Source organism: Macrosteles quadrilineatus, unplaced genomic scaffold (genome assembly GCF_028750875.1).
Source record: "Macrosteles quadrilineatus isolate MER2022 unplaced genomic scaffold, UCM_ALF_1.0 Scaffold_3__2_contigs__length_128488019, whole genome shotgun sequence".
NCBI lineage: Eukaryota > Metazoa > Arthropoda > Insecta > Hemiptera > Cicadellidae > Macrosteles > Macrosteles quadrilineatus.
Window position 1 is genome coordinate 72,516,716 of NW_026542596.1, and position 20,547 is coordinate 72,537,262.

General features: G+C 31.9%; 1 protein-coding gene across 4 annotated transcripts in view; it reads left to right on the top strand.

The window, feature by feature from the left end:
* The window catches only part of LOC128989951 (zinc finger CCCH domain-containing protein 13-like), a 68,000-nt gene that overhangs the window by 7,889 nt on the left and 39,564 nt on the right, over window positions 1–20,547 (top strand). Inside the window, exons 2-6 of one of the 4 annotated variants that reach the window (XM_054412119.1) lie at window positions 10,058–10,211; window positions 11,037–11,147; window positions 11,292–11,402; window positions 11,848–12,047; window positions 16,639–16,851. In XM_054412119.1, the coding sequence (XP_054268094.1) occupies window positions 10,159–10,211; window positions 11,037–11,147; window positions 11,292–11,402; window positions 11,848–12,047; window positions 16,639–16,851 (688 nt within the window). In that variant the 5' untranslated portion in view covers window positions 10,058–10,158. Of the gene's footprint in view, window positions 1–10,043; window positions 10,212–11,036; window positions 11,148–11,291; window positions 11,403–11,847; window positions 12,048–13,798; window positions 13,847–16,638; window positions 16,852–20,547 lie in introns of all 4 variants that reach the window. The other 3 variants (XM_054412120.1, XM_054412118.1, XM_054412121.1) reach the window with 3 other exon arrangements.

Here is a 20,547-nt window from a genome sequence, read left to right on the forward strand (position 1 = left end):
TTCCTTACGTGAAGGTCGTCAATTTAACACACCGAAAAAACACAAAACACACGAACGGTACGAAAAAAACATTTAAACTTGGCCAATACATTAAAGACATTACACACGGGGTCCGGCGCCGGTAGAAGGCAAGTCATGTCTTTAATGTATTGGCCAAGTTTAAATGTTTTTTTCGTACCGTTCGTGTGTTTTGTGTTTTTTCGGTGTGTTAAATTGACGACCTTCACGTAAGGAAAATGTTTTAACTTTTTGTGACCTTCACCTGATGATGTGCTCCACGAGCACGAAACTGCAGTAGTGACAAACTACGCAAGGACCATATTGACAGAGGTAAATTAAACCATTATTATTCTCAACTACTGCTGTCTCAGAAAGCTCATTATTAAAACTAACTTTTTGAGGTCGGTTAAACAGATAGGATTTAAAAAAAACTGAGCTCCACCCAACGATATAAACAACTCATGCTGACAGTGGCTGGCTCAGTGTTGGCCGTGCGGTCCGGCGCTCCCCCACTCTCTAGGCCTACTAGCAGAAGCCGGCGCAGCCCATACACTCACCATATAAAACGCACCTTTTAGCGAATTTCCCATATAGGGAATAAGCTATTACCGTAGTACTCATGGTAAGACCTGGACGCGGGACCGATTTTTTTTTTCGTTTTGAGGTCCCTAGAGGCCAAAAACACCATCCGTTCAAATTCATATATATATATATTTTGTTATTGTATACATCAATGAGGGCTACTTTAAATGTTACTAAGCAAATCAAAATACCACAGTACCCTAAAAACATTTTATTTTATATTACTTACATGTTTCGGACATTAATGCCATGATCACAGTATAGTATATAACCTATTAGTTTCTTTTATTTACAAACATTATTAGATATTTCTTATTAAAGAACAGGTGATAACTTTTATATTAAGGGAAGGAGGTGTTTTCTTTAAGATGTATAATTTCATTGAATATTACGTTTTGATTTTGAATTTGTGTCAAGTTTAGTAAATTGTCTTTGTCATTAATATGGTGAGTATAAATATAAAAGTCTTCCTTTGTATTCATTTTTTCACCTTTATTTTCAATATCCAGAATGTGCATATTTTTATTCATTTCTGAGTATGTATGGTCGGTCTGAAGTATATGTTCGGCGTATGAGGATTTTTGTGTTGTCATATTGTTTGATCTGATTGCCTGTATATGCTCTTTGTATCTGACTTCAAATGTTCGACCTGTTTGACCAATATAGTATTTTTCACAGTTGTTACATGATAATTTGTAAATTCCTGATTTCTTATATACATTTGGTGGGTTGGGTATCGTATTTGTTCTTTTTTGTATTATGTTGAAAGCGTTATTCCTTGTTTTATAACTTAGTTTAAATTTTGAGTTCGGTAATGTCTTTCTTAAGGTTTTGTTTAAGGATGAGCTGAATGGAATACATATAAATTCTTTCTTTACGTTTTCTTGTTCTTCTACTTTCATTCTTTTTGTTTTTTCATTTTTTATTAATTTTTCAATCATTTTTTCTTTGTATCCATTTGTTCCTGCAATTCTTTTTATAGTTTTCTTTTCTATTTCAAAGTTGTCTTTAGACATTGGTATGTTAAGTAACCTAAATACCATTGATTTGAATGTAGAAATTTTGTGTTGCCAAGGATGGTTTGACTCAAATGGAATGATTAGGTCAGTTTGGGTAGGTTTCCTATATATATTGAAATTATGTCGATCGTTTTCTTTAGTAATTGTTATGTCTAAGAAATTTATCTTCTTTTCTTGTGTCTCCATCGTAAATTTAATTGTTGGGGAGATAGAATTTAAGTATTTCAAAAAATCTTGATATGAGCCTTTATTGCCGTTGTATAAGCATAATATATCATCGACATATCTATACCAATAGATTATATCTTTTTTAAATGGATTTTCGTCGTTTATGATTTTTGATGATTCTAGATGCTGCATATATATGTTTGCTAGAATACCAGAAAGTGGAGAACCCATAGCCAATCCTTCTAATTGTTTGAAAATTTTGCCATTGAATTCAAAATAGCTTTGATTGATTGCTACTCTAGATAGTTTCATAAGATCATTTAACTCATTTTTTGAAACCTGTTTATTTTTGTTTAAAGTTTCTTGAAGGATTTGAAGGGTATCTTTTGTAGGAATATTTGAATACATATTAGTTACATCAAAGGAGATAAAAATTGCATTTTCAGGTATTAATTCATCCTTAATTTTTTCAATTAATTTATATGTATTGTTGATACTGTATCCAGATTCAAAGTTTATCTTATGTTTTAGTTTATTATTTAGGTACTTACATACATTGTATGCTGGGGCATTTCGGTAGTTAACAACAGGACGTATTGGTACATTTGTTTTATGTGTTTTAGGTTGTCCTCTAAATTTTGGTATTATTGGATTTATCATTTTTAGTTGTATCATGTCACTTTTATTTAAAGTTTTACATTTAGATATTGTACTATTAATTTCTTTACTGTATTCTAGTGTGGGATCTTTAGAGAGTTCTCTGTAATTATTGTCTTCAATAAAGTTTTCTACCTTTTTGTTATAGTCGTCTATGTTTATTATAACAGTTGTATTTCCCTTATCAGCTTTGGTTATTATTGCGTTGTTATCTTTGAGTTTTTTTGATATTGATGTTACAGTATTTAAGTCTTTTCTAGACTTCTTTATTATACCTTTGTTTTTAGTTTCTATTCTATTTTTGTCTAATTCATGTACAAAATTATGTCTAATTGATTCTTGGATGTCTGTCTTTTGTTTTCTTATTGCAACTTCTAGATCTATCATTTCATCTTTTATAACCTTCTGTTGGAAGTCCATGTTAATGTTGTATTTTAGTGCTTTTGATAACATTTCTGTTTCATCTTTTTCAAATACAATATTTGTTAGATTTTGAACTTTGGGATAAAATGAATGGGTTTCATTTGAATTTTCATTTTTTATCTTCTTAGCTTTTTGACCTATCAGACTTTGTAGCTTCTTGTGATGAGTTTCTTTCTTTCTTTTTATAATTGGTTCAATCCAATTTTGTACGTATTCATTGAATTCTTCTATTGATTCTGTGTGGTAATTTTTATTGATTTCTGTCTTTATGATGTTCATTTTTTCATTCAGAGTATTCAGTTTAGAATATAGACTGTTAATTTCTTCTTTTATCCATATCTTCTTTGCAATTGTTAATGTTTTCTGAGCTGCAATTGATTTAGATTTTGTGTTAATTTGAATGTAGTTTGGCGTTATATTCTCATGTATACATCTTTTATTGAAAGAAATATCTTCTTTTATTGTTGCAATTCTTAAGGTTATGTATTTAAGTTGATGTATAATCTTTGGTTGGTTAGCCATTATTATTTTGTTATTGTATACATCAATGAGGGCTACTTTAAATGTTACTAAGCAAATCAAAATACCACAGTACCCTAAAAACATTTTATTTTATATTACTTACATGTTTCGGACATTAATGCCATGATCACAGTATAGTATATAACCTATTAGTTTCTTTTATTTACAAACATTATTAGATATTTCTTATTAAAGAACAGGTGATAACTTTTATATTAAGGGAAGGAGGTGTTTTCTTTAAGATGTATAATTTCATTGAATATTACGTTTTGATTTTGAATTTGTGTCAAGTTTAGTAAATTGTCTTTGTCATTAATATGGTGAGTATAAATATAAAAGTCTTCCTTTGTATTCATTTTTTCACCTTTATTTTCAATATCCAGAATGTGCATATTTTTATTCATTTCTGAGTATGTATGGTCGGTCTGAATTATTAGTAACATTTAAAGTAGCCCTCATTGATGTATACAATAACAAAATATATATATATATGAATTTGAACGGATGGTGTTTTTGGCCTCTAGGGACCTCAAAACGAAAAAAAAAATCGGTCCCGCGTCCTGTTCTTTAATAAGAAATATCTAATAATGTTTGTAAATAAAAGAAACTAATAGGTTATATACTATACTGTGATCATGGCATTAATGTCCGAAACATGTAAGTAATATAAAATAAAATGTTTTTAGGGTACTGTGGTATTTTGATTTGCTTAGTAATATATATATTTATATATATATTTATATATATATTTATATATATATATATATGTGTCCGTTAGCGCGATAACTCGAGCAAAAATGATCCGATTTTAATGAAATTTGGTACAAACCTGTAAACCTACGTTTATTCGAACGAGTTCGCGAACCAGCATGATTGGACCATGGGAACGGGGGTTTATGGGGGCTTTTATGGGGTAAAAATGGGTTTTTCCCATTTTTGACCCAAAAAACATAAAATTTTGCAATTTCTTTCCAAACAATTTAGTAGAGCTTAAAAAAACAAATAATTTAGTATATTGAAGCGTTATAATGCGCCTAATGGTTACGGAGAAAATTCCAAAAAATTGTAAATTTAAAATTCTCATGTTATTCTTATGGAGAATAAGTAAACTGTTGTAGTTTGCTTGTTTATTAACATGTTCTGCCCAAATTTGGAAAATGTTTTTATTTCTTACTAACTATTAACATTTTACATAAAAAAAACACTTTCACCCTCCCTGTTGCAGCAAACCTAACTATTTGTTAAACTGATTCTATTTAAATAGGGAATAAATGTGATATTTTTAAGGAGATATTTTAGTGTAAATCCAATCAGGCAAATGGAAATTCGCTTAGTCTGCAGGTTTGCTGCGGCGGGGGTATTTAGATGCTGCTCTGTTTAAATATATAGAGATTAAAAATTGCTAATGTATGTCAAACTCTTTTTACAATTAAAAACATAATGTATGTTTTGTTTCTTGCATAGAATAACCCATTTGAACTTGAATAACACATTCACTAAACTTGATTTTAGATGTTTTTTCACACAACTGAAATGACTACCTAGTTCAAAACTATTCATTGTAAAATAACAAGTAATTGCAAAAAAAGGATAGTAAGTAGGCCTACAGAATTTGTCATTTCACACTCGATTTATTAATGAAAACAACATTAAATATGTTTGAATAAAATTATTTTGGTGACTTTCTGTCGCAGACTTATGGTATGTTAGGCGTAAACGTGATACTTTTTTGGTTAGCTGAGTGGTGGCAATAGCCTACATTTTAATAAAAAGGTCACAAACAAACTTAATTAATTGCAATTCATAGGTGTCTTCCCCAAAAGAAATATTCACGACGTGCCCCTTAAAAATAGTGTCCACAAAATGGGAACACGCGGCTACAAATAGTCTTTTTGTGTTAAAGTTTCCTTTATGTCGAAGCTGAAAAGTTAATACATTGTAAATGTACTTAACTACCTTAAAAACTTCATCGTGTGCCCTAATGAGCTTACCTTTAGTTACATAATCAGCCAGTTGAGTGATTATACCTAATGAATATCAACCCGACATACCATCATAACCCATAGTGTTGACTGACCTCTGAGAAAATAAGCCCGGACGAATTTATTTCATTGTGAATGTTTTACAATATGTACAGTATTAGTTTAACACTATCAACAAAATGAAAACAAAAAGAAATTTCAGTTAGGCCAAGTTAAACATGCTGTAACAAGTCAAGGAAACACTTACTCAGACACCTTGTTTATAATCTATTAGATTAGATTAATTTATTAGATCTATTGTTACACGTGAAACGAATTGCCACTGCCTTTCTGTACTCTGTTGGTGCAGCTGTAAGCGGAACAAGACACAACCATTTTAAACTCATACTTAGCGTACAATTAAAGATATTGATAAACTTTAATCACAGTTTTAAAAAACCGCACACCGTTGTTACATCAAACAAGTGTTGAAATGGGTGACAGTTAGCATGCACGTGAGGAAGGCCGCCGCTATCTTGCCAGAAGAGAGTGGGGGGAGCGAGACCGAAAACAGCGCCCGCTAAGCCACTGAGAGCGCAATCCAGTAGTTATTTACATCGTTGGCTCCACCCCACTTAGACCATAAAATGTTAATTTTTAGAGAAGGATGTAATCAGGCAACTTTTATCAGCACATTGGTTTAACCGGACTAGATCATCAGGAAGTGGGCAGTAGGCCTACTGAAACGACAGTTCTCGTGGGAAGGATTTGAGACCAGTGATCACGTGTCTTAATACAATTATCTCCTAAATTTAAGTCAAATATCACAGTAAGCAGTCTGTTTTAACGAGTTTCTGGGGACGTTGGTTTAGCCAGAAAATCCCGTTATCCGGACTGGCCTCGGTCCCGAGGAGTCCGAATAAGAAGGAGTCTATTGTAGTAGGATAAGACCTCTGGATCTCTTATGAAAATGTTCTTAGTTGCTCCAAGAGCCGCAGGAAGCTAAAAGGGTTTAATTAGCAACCACGGCAACTTCTTGAATGCGTGGATGAAAGGAATCCTAAGAAAGAATGGAAGAACAAAAAAGAATAATGACGTTATCTTTTTGAGTTAGGCCTAGGTATCTAATCTTTTATAGGCCTAGACCTATGTTTACAAAACAATAGTTTTCTAAACATTGTTGACCAATATATCCTTGAATGTATAATGTGTGTTAGAAATAAATATAATGAATTAGATCTGCGCAGTAGTAGGCCTATACATTCTCATAATACTAGACATAAGAACAATTTCAACTTAACCCAACATAGGCTTAGTTTTTTTAATAAAAAAGCTACTCATTTTGGCTCTGAATGTTTAAATCATTTACCTGAAAATTTAAAAAGCAAAATTAATAACCAAAACTTCAAGTACGGTATCTGGTTAAAAGTTATTTGTTAAAAAAAAAGCTGTTATTCAAAGGAAGAATTTTTCGATTCTAGTTGATTATTTGAGATGTTCAGAGGTATATATGTAAATGTATATACTTCATGTAATTTAACTTAGCATATACAAATTTTTAAGTAGGCCTATTGTTATTTTTTTCAGTAAGTTAAATCTAGTAAGTTGATTAATGGATTATTTCAATTAATTTTTAAATAGCTTTGAGAGAGCTTTGATGTAGTTTACCATAAGATTATTATAATTATTTTACTTTACTGTGACACTATTTATGTATGTATATACAAGATAAATAAAGAAATTTGACTATGACTATAACTCTGACTATGACTATTACCAAATGACAATAAAGATTTATGATTAATGATTTTTGTAACAACAGTAAAACCAAGTGAACGCAGCAGAGAACAAAGTTTCCCGCAGAATCTGCGAGTTAACTAAATACTTGAATGTTAGTCCTTCCATAGCGCCTGGCGTCTCTCATAGCAAAGGCCAGTGAGTGTAGCACCCCACCGTTTTGAACAATCAGAGGGCGGGGAACGTTGTTATTGTGATTTTTTTATCACGAGAGACATTTGCCAATAGCTGCCGCACTCTATCGGCAAATCTGGGAACAACTACCAAGACCAGTTAATGCACTTTATAACTTATTAAAAGGCGAGTATAATAACTTAGTCGTCCATAGCGTTTTGAGCAAAGGGAATTCCGCTGAGTATTTTTCTACAGCTTAAAAAAACTATTTTTAACTTGTAACTTAACTGGTTATCTTTGTAAATTGGTGTATTGCCGTTGGTAAATAAATAAATACAGCGTGTTAAGGCACACCATTGTTAGGCAATTGCTAATCCAGCCCATTTAGGAATTTGAAGATGCCGTAGGAATGTGCTGTGCTGTAGGGGGAGAGGGGGGCACTTGTGGACAATTTTAAGATTTTATTTTTTGTATTTTTTTCCTTGAGTTTTTTCTTAGTTATATTAAATTATTTAGATAGCTTAGCTCATTGCCAACTGAAATACCAGATTTTCAAGTCATTAAAGCATTTATGGTGTTTAAAATATTTTGTTTACTTAGCATCTGCAACCTGTCCACTTCTGCCCTAATGTGGGGTACAAGTGGACAAAGAAAAAATTACATGGGGCACATGTGGACACAAGGAAAATGTACTCAAAACACCTAAATTATTTCTAATTATGTTTATTTGCACATCTATTAGTCTTTAAAACAAATTTAACAATGTTTTTAACAAGTCCATCCCCATTTTTTAAGCCTTTTTAATAGTAAAATTTCACTAAAACATGATATTAGCTTACAATCTTATCAACCGCTTCTCATATAGGCCTAAGATTTTCTTTTGATAATTACAATGATAACAATTATTCTTAAACTCTTTCAGCCCCTCTTATAAACTATCTTTAGTGAAAAATTTTCAAGGAATTGGCCTATCCCATTTGAAAGTTATCGAAATTAAACTTTAAGGTGAAAATGCTGACTGCTCTTTCAGTCCCTCCTACAACTTTAGGCTGACCAAGTTTAATAACTACGTCAGTGACGTCGAAAACACTCTCATCCGATACATCAGGCATTACAAATTTAGGAGGTCCAAACAAATCTTTTTTTCTTAAGAAATTGACTGTGAATTCAGTAAAACCATGTTTTTCACTTATTTGCAACAAAATGTCAAACAGTTTTTTTTTTAAGCCAACTTCACCAAAACAAAATCATTGTCTTTGATGTTGCTCCATCTCTCTTCACTTCACATTCCTCTTCGCTTTTGATTTTCTCAGTCAAAATAAGTGGGCTTATTCCCCCATCTTTATCAAAATCGATCGATTCTTGCGATTCTTCGGCGTCAGATGTTGCAAGAAACGATTTCTGGTTGATGCTACCTGGTGCTGGCGGTAGATTTAAAATTGGGGCATCCACATCTTTTTCCAGGCCCAATTTCTTGAAACGTTTGTGAAGCATTGACTTCGACAACCCATGGTCAGCAGCTTTCTAATGGAACAGTTTCCATTAAGAATGTCCTGAAGTGCCCGTTGGATGGCTTCTTCAGAAATTGTAGCTCGTCCAGTTTTGGGTGTGTAGGTTCTCACCATTGTGACCTATAATATAAAATATTGCACAAGTTAGAGATAATGTGTTTAAAGATTGAAACTGTAGTGTGACCCATTTTCAAAAATAGGTAGGAAGCCTACAAAAAATATGAATAATATTCCATTCAAAACATAAGTTTTAATATTTTAGGCCTAGGCCTGCTTTAATAAGGCCTACTACTTTAAATTTAGTTTGCATAAGTCTACTTATTTTAAGTAAAACACAACCTAGTACATATTTCAGGTTATGTTTAAGGCAAAATAATCAGTGAAACATGCTTAAAGGTTAGGCCGGGGCACATGTGGACGTCCACATGTGCCCCATTTTTGCTGTCCACAAGTGCCCCAGGTGACATTTTTGTATATTTTCCTCCAAATTTTAGTTTTAGAGTATGTTAAAGCATGCAATATATACATCAAAATGTAGCCAATTTACTGCAGAGTCAGGTTAAAACACCTTTGTAAGATAATAACAAAACCTCAAAACAAGTTGTCCTTTTGAAATCAGCATTGAAATTTTACTTTTTACTGTTAAAAATTAAACAAAAAAACTTACCTTACACAAAGTTGGCGCAGGAGCTCCAAACTTCCTGAGAAGAAGAACTACACCACTGCTTACCTGTGGCAAAATTGCCAACTAAATCCAACATTCAAAGAGCGGGCAATTCAAACTGTCCATTTCTGCCCCTGTCCACATCTACCCCCCTCTCCCCCCAATGTGATGTAGGTTTATTTTAAGTGCAGGATTACTGAATTTGTGCTAAAACAGCCGTTATTGTGAGACTAGCGGAAATAATTAAACTAAGGCTTCCGCTATCAGAATGACCATTCTCAATGTCTGCTTGGTACTGACTCCTGACGTCTGACGATTGCCTATGACGTTGCTAAGGCTAATAAAATGGCATAATACTGCATAAAACAATTTTTTAGACCTTTGGATGGATGGCGGTTTATTGAAGACTGTTGGACTGTCCAGTGTAAACAAGTTTGTTAAAAGAACTTGGAATAGTGTTCCTGTGAGGCACCTCTTTGTCTCTGTAAACACTATCGAAGGCAATATGTTCTAGTTGTTTCAGTTACTTCCCATTTTTTATCAACCCAGCCCACAGATTAACTAACTCTAGGCCTACCACAATTATTTAAAATGTTATAAATTGGAGATAAATTATAATTTGTAGGTTTGACATGCCAGGTAGATCACCTCATCGCCGGTCTCCGCCGCCACCTCCGCTCATATCTCACCACTCGTCTGAGAGAAGTCGAGCCCACAGTCCTGCGAGACAGCGTATAGAGATGGCGTCGTCTAGTCGTGGCAGAGATAGGAGGGAATACAGGCCATCCATCAGGTAGGCCTAAATTAATTGCATCTTAACATACGGTAGGCAAAAGGCCTGTTCACACCAGCGTGTATCCAGGTGTATACCAGACTTTAACATCTGGTATAGATAGAGCCTACTTGTGAATTTTATTGGTAATGCATTTTGTTATAAACTTTCTTTTTAATTGTTTGTGGTTAATTAACTTAATTGTGGTTAAAACTTTGTTTTTCGCTTTTTTTTTTTTGTTTCATTCTTTCAGGAATATTAGTATTGCAATAAGTTTCTGTTATAATTCATCATAATCTATTAAGATCTACAATTTTTGGTACGGTAACCAGCTATCTATTTTAACAGGTTAGTGAGCCAACCTCAGTGAATTTCGGGAAAACTATAAAACTGCAAGCTGTAATTATTGTGAAACTTATATGGATTTTGTTGCTGATTTTCCTATCAGTTTTCAGACACTTGACTAGGCCTAACACTGCAGTCCTATTGTGAAAGATGGCCTTTTTAAAAGTTGAAGTAGGTATCACTGTCTCCTGCAGCCATCCTTATCACACCTTTGCTGTAAACATCACAAATCTGGCAATACATTTTCGGCAATGAAATTAACATTAGGTTGAGAATCCATTACACACACTTAGGTATCAAGGGTTTAGCTAACTTACAAAAACAATAGGTACTCCATTAGGTCTTTATGTGTAATGATATTAGGATATATAAGCCTGAACCTGACTATTTATGTGTATTAAAAAATTCTATAGACCTCCTTGAACTTGGACGGGGGCTCACGCCAGTCTTTAAAATTTACTAGTTTTTAAAACTGGGATCAAGATCAATGTTTTGTTTTAGGAGGAGCAGATCTCCAGTTCCTCCTAAACGGCGTTCATACAGCCCTCCTCCTATAAAAAGGAAGGCTTCACCAATTCCAGAAAGAGAGTTATCCAGGAGACCAAAAATCAGGTATGTTAACAGTAAAAACACACCTAACTTGTATTCTCTATTGAAATATTGAACATGGAATTGTCCTTGAATTTTAATTTGATAGAACACTGGCTGCCCTGTTTAATTGATGTCAGCTGCTTCTAACGTGACTGTTTGTTTCAGCAAAAGTCCAGTTGGCTCAAGAGGTGAATCACGAGGAGCACCAGAATTGCGTTACAATTCAGCTGTAGACCCAGAACCACGACCAGTTAGAAACGTTTCTAGCTCAGAAAGGTAGGCACCATTAATTTGACATGTTCTTTAATTCTATATTGTAGTATATTTCTGTCAAACTATCATGTTAATATGATTTTCAGGTTTTACAGAGACTTGTCTCTTAAGGTTACCTATAATGTATATGAGTTGTGTAATTTAAAAATACCAATGTGAGCTATGTGTGAGTTATGTTATGCCAATTAACTAAGACACGATACCTATTCAACCATAAAAAGTTTATAACCTTCAATGAGCTGTGAATTTGTCCACTGTGAAAACAACTGGATTGAACCAGTCGTAAATAATAGTTATTTTTATGCAATATGACAATTTTTTGAGTGATACTTGTAACATAAAAACTCTTTGTTTGCTGCACCATCCATTCCATTTTTAATGTATTCAAGTAAAGAATTATCAATAATAGTTTAGACAACTTCTACTACTTCAATATTTCCTTTTTTAGATTCAGAGAAAGAGATTATGAAGACAACGATGGCGGCGCACCCAAGTTCAGAGGCCCTGAAAACCCTGTGGACTATAATATTAATGATTTGAAAAAGTTCACAATAGAAATTGTGAGGAAGCCGAGCAGCAATCATGGAGACACTACTATTAACAGGAGTATTATAAATCCCGAAGATATAGCCCCAGTTCGCCGCCCTGGTGAGCCTATTCGATCTAAGTTGCTTGATGAACTACAACATTGTTGACTGATCAATTTCCATACTTTTATTTGCTACTAAACTAATTAAAATCAAACACCTTTACTTTGGAAAAATGGTTTTATAGCCTAGTGCTACTTTATCAGTCAGCAATGTTATATTCTGATTAATTTGCATGCTTATTGCTGCTGTAACCATTCCACCAGAACAGTTTTGTTTTTTATTATTTTATTATTGATATGTCTTTAAATCTTCCTTTGTCTTGAATGTGACACCCATCGCTATATTCTATAGCAATTTGATGGAAAAACCAATTTCAAGTAAACTCATAATTTTTCTGTTTCAAATATCTTATCCTAATTTGTTCCTTCAATAATCTGTTTTACCTCCTAATTTTTTTTTTATGTCCACGTCTTAAAATGCTCTTGATTTTCTGAAACCCCATTTTTTTTTTGTTATCCACCAGAAAACATTATAAATTGTAGGAAACATTGGTGGGATGTGATTTTTGAGCATGCTAGTATCTCGTGTATTTATTTTTATGTTAAACAATGAGGTTTAATTAATACTGATGTTTTGAAATAACTTAGTTTCCTCTTCAAGGGTTCTGAAAATAAAATTTCATTCTTCAGCTTACTTGATTTATTCTGCTTATTGACAAATTTGTAGTAAATATTTTAAAAGTTATGTAATACATGTTTGTCGGATCTACTATGAATCGACGATGTCATATTTCATCTCTAATAGATTATCACGCATAATATATTTTTTGGACATTAACAATATTACTCTGTTTCAAAAAAAAAAATTGTTTTTACTTTGAAACCTGTGTCATTAAACAATTCCTTTTCCCCTTTAAAGTCTTATAGGCCTATTAAACCTCATTGTTTGTAATTTTCAAACATGGTTCCAAGTAAAAGTAACTCGATTAAGCTAATTCTATAACTTTTTTCTAGGTGTCAGTCTAACAGTACTTAAAATCCATATTTTTTAGCCCCTGAGCTGATCTTGTGACTAAATCAATAAATAAGGTTACCTTCGTCAATCAGCTCATAGAAGTTGTAACATTGTTACATCAGCATATCCATGCTATCATCAGACATTCAGCCTTAGTGGCGTCGTTAATATACAAAAACACAAACTGTCACACGCGATGTACATATACATAAACATAAACGGGGGTTTTTGACTAAACAGGCCTGTTGATTACACATATCCGCTCAAGAGCAAGTACAGGATATGTGTAATCAACAGGCCTGTTTAGTCAAAAAACCCCGTTTATGTTTATGTATGTGTACGTCGCGTGTGACAGTTTGTGTTTTTGTATATTAACGATGCCACTAAGGCTGAACGTCTGATGATGGCATAGATATGCTGAAACGGCCGTAACAATGTTACAACTTCTATGAGCTGATTGACGAAGGTAACCTTATTTATTGATTTACTAACAGTACTCATGTTTTATTGTACATATTTTATTTTCTAAATATATTGAATAGTTATTCACATATTGTCTGAGGAAACTGCTAATTCTAAGCTAAAATAATCCAGTTACTTTTATAAAAAAACTGAAATGTTTACAGTAGAGAGAAAAGTTTATTGCATGTGTATTAGGATTAAGTTTTTGAAACCACAGTGCTCAGAATTTGTTTTTGGTTCAAAAGTGGACCTAAATGCAGTAGTTGGTCCATATAAGTTTTACTTCCAGACTAACCTTTACAGTTTTTAATTTTTTTGGTCCTTCCCCAATAGACGAGTACGAGAGAGCATATCGCTATTACGACAATGGACGAGACAAAGGTACCTTAACATCTGGACCCGGCTTTCCACGGATTCTATCATTTTCAATATTAAATTTATATTACAGATTTAAATTTTTATGATTTAAAAATTCAAAGTTTAAATTAATTTGAATAAACAATTTTTTGGAATAACAAGTACCTATTGGCAAAAAAAGAAACCTGGATACTCTGGAGATTGGAGGATTTGATGAAATTGTAAAAAATATTCATGAAATAAATTTAAATAATTTGTTGAACTTAAAGAACAATGCTATTGCAAGAGCTTTTTGTGATTTACTTAAATAAAATTGACCGAAACAACTAAATTAAAAGAATATGCCAGTTTTATGAATTATTTAAAAATAATGTTCTATTTGATCCAATATTAACTGTAATTTTTACAAAAAAAAAATACTTTAAAAAACTTTTCAATCCTGAAAGTAATATCATTGAATTAAAAATAAGAATTAAAGGAATTTTATTAAGAAATTTAAATGTTAAAAGGACTGCTCTACTTATAATATTCTGGCAAAAACGCATTTTGGATTGCATGGATCTTGGACTGGGATATCAACGAAGACTTTTGGACTCTCAAGGATTTAATATGTATTTTTAAAGGGCCCGTAAATTTATTGCATTTTTTAATATTTTTTTAAAAACTTGAAATACTTTCCGTTTTAAAACACATCTTTTATTCTGGATTTCTTCTGTCATTTATTATCTAGGTTAGGCTATATTTTGTATGGTATGATTACGCAGGTTAACCAAAGCTTGGACCAGCAGAGTTGAAAGCTGCACTCTTCTACTGGTAAGGAAAAAGACATCTTTATTTTTCTTTTTTTAATGCATATAACATGTGTTGTAGGATGTATTTTTGTTTATTTATTTATCTAGATGGGTCCTCGTTAATCTAAATGTAAGCAGTTACAAAGTAACGGCTGACAATTTCAGAGATCAAGATTAGGCTTTGTTACAACAAAACAGCACAGCAATGATTCAAGAGTGCAGCATAGCATTTTTTAATAAATTTCAAGATAGTGCAAGAATAATCATTGTAAAATTCTCTACAAGCAAGACTAAGGTAAAAACATGTTCCTGAAGAAAATCCAACTACTGTCAAGAAGAAATTAATTTTTTTTTGAGTACTCCAAGAATAATATACAAATATGTTGATGTTTGAACATTCATCAATATACAATTGATCAAGAAAAAGAAGAGCTCAGAAGATTGAATAATCCATTGAACACAAAATCTACATGTTTTTTTCTCTCTCAAGAAACAAGATACTTATAAACAAAAATTCTTGGATTGACGTATTTTCTTTAATCCCGAAGATTTATGGCTTCGAGACAACATCATATCATATCCAGGAAACATGAAAATGAAGAGATTCATAAATTCAAGATACAGTTAAGAGGAATCAACCATAATAATTGATGTTGGAAAGTTTGCCTATTGTTTAGGGGGAAATAAGGAAACACAGGACGTGTTCTTCAGGCTATTACAGAAAGAAAGAGAAGTAGAAAAGACTGAACTGGGAGAAGATAAAGTCTCGATTTCAAGGGCATTTGACAAGCTTGGGATCCATTCAACTAGTTATGAGACTGGACCATATAGAAACTGGAAATGTTCAATACAATTGTCCAACTGCTTGCTTTTAGCTTATAACATACTTTGTGAACAGACCTTGAAACATTAACAAAAGTTTATAACACTCAAAAAGTGTTTGATATATTTTATTGACAAATTTTTATTTGAAAACGTTCAAAAATACAACTTGATTAACCTTAAAATACAACACCATGGAATAAAACAATTGGACAGTGACCACAGTCTTTTCTAATTCTCAGCAATTGGATATTAGATATTTTGATAAAAAAAAATTCAACATGAGTGCTCTAAAAACCTTTCAACTGCTGATTTAAGACACATTCAATAAGAAAAGAAAAATATTCATTGTAAAAAGAATTGTTTGAAAAATAAAAGGATAACTAGAACGTGGACAAGTTGACCTTTAAAAGAAAGTTTGATTTACTTGTGGCAGTAGAGGATTTGATGTAAACAGGCTTTAAGAGGTACATACTTAGCAGTTAGATCGCAGATGCAAATTTTAACATGGGGTAGTACAAATAATTTCATGTTTTCTTTACAAGATTCATATTCAGAATTGTTTAATACGATCATAAACTACTAACTGAAGTAGCACTATTTCCTTGAAACTGTTCTAAGCTCAGAAAGATTGAATTGTACTTAAAAAGAGAGATATTACAGAAAAATATTGATCATATTATATGAGAAAATTCCTTATTTTTGAAAGTGAAATAACCAATACCAATTTGAATATTCCAACCAAACTACAAGACAACATCGTCATAAGAAGAAGATTTTACGTCTTAACATCTATTGTTAACATAAATATATTAAGCTGGTTCAAGTGCTTGATTATGTCCTTATTGGAGCAACACTAAACCAGTGAAGCAACCCCTGCATCATCATTGAAGATTACAATGGATCGGAATAATTATGAAAAGGCAAGAGGAGAGCTTTTAAAAACTTAATTGTAAAAGTGAAGAAACCTTATGTAAAGTTAAAACAATTCATCTTTTGTTTATTAAATTCTTTATCTCGATTTCAAGGTTTTTTTTTATTTTGGGACTCTAATTTTTTCCTAGGATAAAATTAATATATTTTCAGGAAACAAATGCTGAAGGAGCGTGAGCAGTTTTTCATCTGGAGGTTTTGCAGAGTTTTTTTTTTTTATTTTTCTTCTGAATTTTTGTGTTAAGTAACTAGCAATGTTTACATCTTCAGGCATGAGAGGGGGAGTGGATGGACAAAAGTTTAGAGGATATTATAATAACAGAGGAAATTTCAATGTCAGAGGAGGCTATAGCAACAATCACTACTCACAGCCACAAAAGTGGAAAAATAACCAAGAGCCACCAAAATGGAAAAACAATCAAGAATCTCAAAAATGGAAAAATTATGAAGAGGAAGAAGATTCTTATAGCTTCAATGCTCAAAGTTTGTATTTATTTTTGGCCAAATCTTTTTGTGAGTCGGGTTAATGTTTCATAAGTAGAATATATTGTGCTTTTTCTGATTGTAGAATTTTTGTTGAATTTCATAGAATGTGGAAAGAAAAGTCCAATTTCATGTCTGTAACGTACTACGAGGAACTATCTGCATTGGGACAATTTTAAGGCTAAAAGTTGGACAGTTGTTTTGAGTAGTTAAAGAAAGAAAATGATACAATCTGAAACATTAGTACTTCATAAGGGTGAAAATATATTTCTTCCGAGAGCAGTAGCCAGATATGCACCAGCGATTGAATGACCCTCGGTCCATTGGGGTTGGAGACACTTAACCCACCCTCTTTTGGATGGCCACTGCCGACTTCAGAGATTCCCGCTGAAAGTACTTATACCTTTGTCCCCTCATTTACATTTTGAGATCACACAATTTTTTGAGCTGTAAATTGTAATTTATTCCAGCAAACTGTTTTGAAATGCAAGTTTAAAGTGTTAAATTTACTGTTGCTGTAGAATATAATTATGAACATTCATCCGACTCACTCAATTAGATATTATAATACCTTATCTTTACAGTTATTTCATCAAAAACCTTTGGTTTACTTCAATTTTTACATTAACAAGCCACGTTTATTCAAAGGACCATGCAAGTGGAAAATGTGTGCGTTTGAAGCATCAAAAAAGGTCATTAGTATCATAAAATAATTTCTAATAATATTTTTTACATTTAATGCTGCATTTAATTATCAAGAACAAAGTACGGTAAAAAAAAGTCGCAAATGTGCAGCTTAACATTAAGCAGAATACAATCTGAGATTTCTTGTTAACATAATTTGAATATTTTGTCATAATATCTAAAGGAGACTAACATTATTATAGTAAATGTAAAGTCAATTTTCCATTGATTTGCTTATACAATTTATCGTCAGAACCACAGAATACTACTGCTTCAAGACTAAGATTTTATTCGTCTTCACCCACACGCAAGAACTGAATCTAAAGATATGTAAAACAATATTCCAAAATAGAATAAAAATGCAAAGAAGATCAAGATTTGAAATGTTGAAACTGCTCGACTCAGTTATAATTTTAAAACTTCATATTTTAAATTGTCAGCAAATAGTTTGTACTATTCTTAAATTTACAAAACTAATATTTATCATCTCTGATGACAAATAAACTGCAAATTTTTTTTACAAAAAGGAAAATAAATTTTAAAAAATGTTTCCTTGTGTCTGCTAAAAAGCTAGAAAATTAACTTACCTGCACCATAATTAATTAACTGGAAGATGGAATGAGTCAGGATATAGATTGTATAAATGAACCAGGATACAACTTAAGCTGAAGTTTCAAGGCAAGTGAAGTAGATAAATCTGAAGATCAAAGAACATTGAGTGGATAAAATGTGACGTTTTAAAGAAAGTGGAGTGGATAAAACCTAATATTTCAAAGAAAGTAGTGACTGTTGATTGAAATAAAAACACTTTAGTTAATTTTGAAGATTCTAGGGAAGAAGATAGAACTGAAGATTCAAGGGAAGTAGATGAATCTGAAGATTCAAGATAAATAGATAAATCTGAAGTTTCAAGGAAAGTGAAGTAGATTGATCTGAAGTTTCAAGGAAAATGGAGTTGATTAATTAGAAGAATCAAGAGAAGTAGATACATTTGAAGTTTTAAGGAAAGTAGATAAATCTAAAGATTCAAGGGAAGTAGATAAATCTTTTGAGATTCAAGAGAAATAGATAAATCTGAAGTTTCAAGGAAAGAGGATTGATCTGAAGCTTCAAGGAAAGTGGAGTAGATTGATCAGAAGTATCCAGGAAAGTAGAATAGATTAATCTGAAGATTCAAGAGAATTAGATAAATCTGAAGATTCAAGAAAATCAGACAAATCTGAATTTTCAAGGAAATGGAAAAGACAAATTTGAAGATTTTAGAGAAGTAGATACATTTGATGTTTCAACAAAAGTAGATCAATCTGAAGATTCAAGGAAAGAAGATAAATCTGAACATTTAAGAGAAATAGATAGATCTGAAGTTTAAAGGAAAGTGGAGTAGATTAATCTGAAGTTTCAAGGAAAATGGAGTTGATTGATAAAAAGAATGAGGACTGGATAAAATCTGACATTTCAAAGGAGGTGGATCAAATCTTATGTTTCAAAGAAAATAGTCTCTGTTGATTTAAATAAAAACACTTAAGATAAATATGAAGATTCTAGGGAAGTAGATAGAACTGAAGATTCAAGGGAAGAAGAAAAATATGAAGATTCAAGAGAAATAGATAAATCTGAAGTTTCAAGGAATGTGGATTAGATTGATCTGAAGTTTCAAGGAAAGTAGATAAATCTGAAGATTCAAGGAAAGTAGATAAATCTGAAGATTCAAGGAAAGAAGATAAATCTGAAGATTCAAGGAAAATGGAGTTGATTAATCAGAAGATCGTGAGAAATAGATACATTTGAAGTTTCAAGGAAAGTAGATAAATATGAAGATTCAAGGGAAGATGATAAATTTGAAGATTCAAGGGAAGAAGATAAATCTGAAGATTCAAGAGAAATAGATAGATCTGAAGTTTCAAGGAAATGGAGTTGATTAATCAGAAGATCGCGAGAAATAGATACATTTGAAGTTTCAAGGAATGTAGATAAAACTGAAGATTCAAGGGAAGAAGATAAGTCTGAAGATTCAAAGTAGATAAATTCAAATTAGATAAATCTGAAGTTTCAAGGAAAGTGGAGTAGATTAATCTGAAGTTTAAAGGAAAATGGAGTTGATTAATCAGAAGATTCGAGAGAAATAGATACATTTGAAGTTTCAAGGAAAGTAGATAAAACTGAAGATTCAAGGGAAGAAGATAAGTCTGAAGATTCAAAGTAGATAAATTCAAATTAGATAAATCTGAAGTTTCAAGGAAAGTGGAGTAGATTAATCTGAAGTTTAAAGGAAAATGGAGTTGATTAATCAGAAGATTCGAGAGAAATAGATACATTTGAAGTTTCAAGGAAAGTAGATAAATCTGAAGTTTCAAGGAAATTGAGTAGACAAATCTGAAGATTGGAGAGATTGAGATACAACTGAAGATTCAACGAAATTAGATAAATATGAAGTTTCAAGTAAATGGAGTAGACAAATATGAAGATTCGATAGAAGATAAATCTGAAGTTTCAAGGAATGGATTAGACAAACTGGAGATTCGAGAGAATTAGATCTGAAGTTTCGAGGAAATAGAGTAGACAAATCTGAAGTTCCAAGAAAAGTAGGTAGATTAATCTGAAGATTCAAGGGAAGTAAATACATCTGAAGATTTAAGAAAATAAGATAAATCTGAAGTTCCAAGGAAATGAAGTAGACAAATCTAAAGATTTAATAAAAGTTGAGTAGACAAATCTAACTATTCAATAAAAACTGGAGTATATAAAAACAAGTGTAGCGTTATACTGATAACTTTTAGGAATTGCAGGCATGTGGAATTTGAGAAAACTAAAAATATCCCATTGTCATCGACTGGAAACCAAAAAAATCACCTGTTACTAAAAAGGCTCAGTAAATTTATTATAACTTATTCCACAACTATCAATTTTGTTTTAATAGTTAAAAGTAATACTACACAAAGATTTATAAATGTTGTATAGTAGACCTTTGTGTGAAGAGAATTCATAGACATACATTTTCAGTTAATTAGTTAA